Here is a 5,773-nt window from a genome sequence, read left to right as displayed (position 1 = left end):
CTTGAGACACCATGAAACAAAGGACCCGATCAGATTAATCATGATTTGCAGACACGTTAATTCCTCAATTTCTCACAATTCAGATTTTGGAAGTTGGAAAATATTAGCTTAACAGATAACTACTACCTGCACAAAAACCATCAGTAAAAGCATGAAGTCAAATATAGAATATAGGTCATCACTTTGTGTCACATGAACATAGTATCGTCTTCAATGAAAACAAGCTTTTTCCCAGTAGAAACATTTTACAAATGAAAGATCAATCAGAAACAATCTTGCAAGTGGGGAAGAGAAAAAATTTCCTAGGCTGCATTAAAGCTTACATTAAAGGTACAATGCCTTGTGCCTCATGAAATATACATAATTATCCAACAATTGAGCACAATAACAAGAAGCATACCATTTAGTTAAGGTCTTTTGAAACATAGCATGGCATGCAAAGATGCCCCAATGATACTATTCTCCACAAGGATAACAATATTTTGTTCTTCTTGTTCTGCCTATGCTACTCCTTATAATCAGGATCTTGTTTGCCAAAGAGCAGTGGGAATTCATCGTATTTGTCGGAGAAACCATGTTTCTCAGCCATGCCCTTCAGAGACTCATAGATTTGGTACATTGTAGGTCTATCCTTGGGCCTGGAAACAACACAGCTCCAAGCAACCTTCAAGAACTGCATAATTTCATCATCATGACCTTTCCCAACTAGAGCTTTGTCAATGGCATCTGTGCTTCGACCAATGCTCGCCAATTGATTAACCCAATCCACCAAATTCCCTTTGAATCCTTCCTCAGCATTACTGACATCTAAAGCCTTTTGTCCACTGACCAACTCCAAAAGCACAACACCAAAGCCATAAACATCACCTTTCAACGATGCAACCATAGTGCTGGAATACTCAGGAGCAACATATCCAAACTCCCCCAGATCTCCATGGACAAAAGAACTATCATTAGAATCAGGAGAACTAATCAACCTTGCCAACCCAAAGTCAGTAATCCTTGCATCAAAATCATCATCAAGAAGTATCACGTTGGAACTAATATACTGGTGAATATATGGTGGATGGCACCCATGGTGAAGCCAAGCAAGCCCTCTTGCCGCCCCAACACCAACCCTCACCCTCGTAGGCCAATCCAAAACACTAGTTTGACCAATGCCAAATCCACTCCCATGCAATTGAGAATACAAAGTCCCGTTAGGCATATGCTTATATACCAAAAGCTTTTCCACTTCAACAACACAAAAACCCAACAATGGTACCAAATTCGGATGCCTAAGCTGCCCTAACCTATTCATTTCACCCCTAAATTGCTTCTCACCAAGCTTACAAGTATTAAGCCTCTTAATAGCAAGACTAGATCCATCAGGCAAATCCGCCTGGTACGAAACCCCAGTCCTCGTCGAAATCACAACATTCTCAAAATCAAAACTATTAGTAGCAGCCAAAATATCAGCCAACTTGATCTTAACAATAGGTTTTTGAAACAATGTCACTTGAACCAGCTTATGTGACCTCAATAACCCAACCCAACTAGAATCATCTCCCTTACCACCACTTCCGCCGACGCCGCCGCTGCCACCACCGCTTTTTCCCCTAACAAACAACCACCACCAAATCACAAACCCCAAAATCAAAGACCCACTAGCACCAATAACCCCAGCAACAATTATAACGCCAAGACTCTTACTACTCAACCCACCACACTTCCCTAGAGGCTTACCGCACAACCCTTCATTCCCATCAAACGCATCCTTCGGAAAAACCCCCAACTCCTCCGGTATCGAACCGGTCAGATCATTAGAAGCAACTGAAAACCTTTTCAACCGGTCAAGACTACCAAAACCATAAGGAATCGAACCAGTCAGCTTATTTCCACTCAAAATCAAACTATTCAAGAACTTACAATTCACAATCTCCGGTGGGATCGGACCTGAAAACTTGTTCCCGGAGAGATCAAGAGTGACTACATAAGGCAACCAGTTACAAATCTCAGGTGGGATCGGCCCAGAAAGATCATTGTTTGAAAGATCCAGCGTTGTTAAGCTATGACAGTACTTGAGAGACTCCGGTAACTTGCCTGAGAGCTGAAACAGCGGCAATTGAAGACTGATGATTCGGTTCTCCTTCTCGTTCCAGCAAGAAACACCGTTGAGCTTACAAATGTAAGCAACAGAGTTGTTGTTGAAATCCCAAGAAGTGAGTCGACCCAGAGGGTCTGTAAAGGAGTTCTTGACTCCTTCAAGGCAGGTGATATCATCTTCTATGGCGAAAGAGAAGGCAAAGAGGGAGAATAGTAAAGAGAAGGAAATGAGGGTATTCTTCTTCATCATTTCTTGAGATTGGAATCTTGAGGTTTGTAGAGAGAGAGTTAGGGTTTGTTAGTCAGAGAAGAGGAAGAGGAAGAGGGAGACGATGCGTGGCCATTGATAGAGAAGGACGAGTGCATGGTGTTTGCATTTTAACACAGACAACCTAAGTAAATAAATAAATCTCTGTAATAATCACATGAAATATTTGATAAACAACTCTTTAGTCCCTATATTTTTAACATTATTATTATAAAGATGCGACCGAAATACAAGTTTGCTAAAATTTAATTTTTTTATTTAAAATTTATTTTTTTATTTTTTTAAATTGTTTTAAAGTTCTAATATTAAAAATAAATTTTTAAAAAAATATTATTTTAATATATTTTTAAACAAAAAAATAATTTAAAAAATAACTCTAACTTTAAAACTCGTGTTTAAAAGTGTGATTATAATTGTTTTTTAAAGTATTTTTCACTTAAAAATATATTATAATAATATTTTTTTAATTTTTAAAAATTATTTTTAATATTAACATATTAAAATAAAATCAAAATAGCATAGTTAAAACTTATAACTAAGTACCTTGCTCCTCTTGACCTTTGATTTTGATTTTTTATTTCTTCAGGCTAATTTTTCTGTGCCAAAATCAAGTCCATTTCTAGATTCACTCAGAAACATTATAAAGGAGTTTTATTATAAAAAAAATATGCACCTCTTATATATTTTATTGTGGATAATCATGATAAATTTTTTTATTTTTGTATAATGATGTTTTTTATTTTTGTAAACCCTTAATCTAAAACTTTAAAAAATTTATTAAAAGTATTATGATAAATTTAAATAAGTTTTAATCAAACATAATAATAATTTCACATCATTTAGTACAAAATTAATGAATCTTTGTCGAATGGTGGAAAATTGTAACAATTCAGCTCAATCTACCATATATTGTTCGTTTTTGATTTTATCACCTTTAAAGTTTTGTTTTTGGTGGCGCGAGCTCACTTTTGAACCTGATATCCCAAAACGTGTATAACAAATTAGCAACCAGCATTCTTAATAAGACTAGTTATTGCTCCCTCATCCGCCGATGTGGGATATTATATAAATCTTGACGAAAAGAAATAAAAAAATAAAAAAATAAAAAAATATGTTATAAATTGAGGTGAAGCCTTTCCAAATATCAGTTGAGGAATACATATAAATTTAGTAGATTGACAGTATAAAATAATACTGGAGGCCGAGAAATTGACTTAAAATAACAAAGAAACATTGACTAGTGGCAAGATCATAAATCAAGTAAAAAATTTCTCTCCCACTAGAAATAGAGGTTGGCGACCATTATTGGAAGGAAAAAAGCATTCCTCTTGTCTTTTTCTTATATTTTCACTCAAATCTTCTCCAAAGATAGGGTTTTGGGATATTGGAGGTTGAATTAATAAGGAAAAAACACTTTGAATCAAGAATTTAAGAGGATTTTAGGAGATGAAAAGTTGAGAGTTAGTGAGATAAAAATAAGGGCTTTTTGAAGAATGAAGAAGCCGTTTGGTAATGCGGCAGGAACTGAGGTGCAGCCAAACCGCAATATATATCTGTTTGGTTATGTTTAAAACGTGGGTTGAAATTGGTGGGACCCATCATTATAGTGGCCAAACCTGTGGTTAGCAAAAAGCTAGCAACACCTGTTTCTAACCAGCAGCAACCTCAACTTTTGTCATCCACCAACACTGTCAAAAAATTTTAAACTCCTAAAAAAATGCCGTTGGATAATTAATTACTCCTCTCCCAGCAAATCAATTCAAATGGCCTCATCCACTGTCAAAAAAATATAGTATTGCAAATTGTAATTTTGTGATTAATATATATAAAGAAGAATGCCGAAATTAGACTCATTTTATCATTTTTTTTAACCACAATCCTATTCCGTTCAACCAAGTTTTTATAAATGTTACAAAACATTTTTTTGTCAAATTTTTCTTCATTAACAATTGTGAAAAATAACTTTAAACCAGTTTATATATATATATATATATATATATATATATATATATATATATATTACTTTATAACCTCAATTTGAAAGGTATTTTTTTAACCAAACACATTAAACTACTTTTTGTTCAACCACAGTTTTAACCAAATATATATTTTTCCAAATCAACCTCAACTAAAAGTACTTTTTATAAAATAATTTTTTTAAAACCACAACCACAACAACAATCTCAATACCAAACACACCCGAAGAATAATTAGAAGAGAAGCTTGCAAAGGAAGTGATAAATTGGTTTCAAAATTTATTGGTAAAGCGTTTTACTCTATTTAATTATTTTTATTGAAGTATGGATACGTGCGGGGAAAGAAATCTCTAAATTCTCTTCTAGAGTTCGAGTAAAATTAAGGAGAAAAGAGAAATTAATTGGAACTCCCGGTCAAAATTCCTATTCTTTGGAGAGATGAATAATTAAATAAGTAAATAATAAAAATTAATGGAGTAGAAATTATTATCTAAGGAGGTTAATGTTGGACAAAGATGAAATTGAATAAGTCAAACTTTTGGGCCAAATGGTTTTAAAACAAAACAAGAAAGTCCTTAAATGAAAAGGAAGGGGAAACTTGTATATATATATATATATATATATATATATATATAGGGGAGTGTGCAATGAGCCATGATAACTAGCCATGTTAGGGCTTGAGAGGGAGAAGAATTGAGTGAAATTTATCAAAAGTTCATCCAAAATTAATTCACAAAACAAAACAAAAAGAAGATAGAACTAGTAATTAAAGTTTATTGGGAAGGGTTTGAACAAGAAAATCTCAAAAGGAAACAAGTGATTTCTTATTAAAGAAGGGAGGCATTGAGAGGAAAATAAAAGGGGGAGGAGGAAAGAAATTTGTCTGGTGATTTCAAGCTTCCAATCTCTTATTTTTTTGAATTAAAAGGTAACAAATCATTTCCTCTCAATTAAATTGATATATGTAATATATTAAGATTTTATTCAGTTGTATTAGTGTATAATTATGGTATGAGTTGTGAGGTTGAATGGGTTAATCTATGAAATTATGATGAATTAATGTTTAAATAAATGAAATAATAGTGGGTAATGATTTAATTTGTGAAATTGAAGAAAAAATAATTATGGGTTCTTTTGAGAAGAGGTTTCAGCCTAGAGAAAGAAAAATGAATGAAAATGTTAAATTAATAATTAATATTGTTGAATGATAATTAAATGAGTTGTGTGGTGATTTTGATGATGAAAGAATTATATTAGTGATGAGTTAATATTGTTGAGTGATAATTAAATGAGTTATGTGGTAATGTTGATGATGAAGAAATTTTATTAGTGATGAGTTAATATTGTCAATTGATAATTAAATGAGTTATGTGATAATATTGATGATAAAGAAATTATGTCAGTGATGAATTGATATCGTTTTTTAAAAATTAAATGAATTATG

General features: G+C 32.9%; 1 protein-coding gene across 1 annotated transcript; it reads right to left on the bottom strand.

The window, feature by feature from the left end:
* Nucleotides 1-209: 209 nt before the first annotated feature.
* Nucleotides 210-2,483, bottom strand: LOC133699707 (probable inactive receptor kinase At1g27190). The gene has a single exon (XM_062123091.1). The coding sequence runs from the start codon at nucleotides 2,333-2,335 to the stop codon at nucleotides 506-508; it is 1,830 nt and encodes a 609-aa protein (XP_061979075.1). The 5' UTR covers nucleotides 2,336-2,483; the 3' UTR covers nucleotides 210-505.
* Nucleotides 2,484-5,773: the final 3,290 nt, after the last annotated feature.

This window comes from Populus nigra, chromosome 7 (genome assembly GCF_951802175.1).
Source record: "Populus nigra chromosome 7, ddPopNigr1.1, whole genome shotgun sequence".
In the NCBI taxonomy this organism is placed as follows: domain Eukaryota; kingdom Viridiplantae; phylum Streptophyta; class Magnoliopsida; order Malpighiales; family Salicaceae; genus Populus; species Populus nigra.
Note: the sequence above shows the minus strand (reverse complement) of the source record. Positions and strands in the feature narration are given on the sequence as shown.

Bases quoted from the DNA above. Each gene is read 5' to 3' on its own strand.
- LOC133699707 (XM_062123091.1), bottom strand. From the start codon at position 2,335: ATGATGAAGAAGAATACCCTCATTTCCTTCTCTTTACTATTCTCCCTC.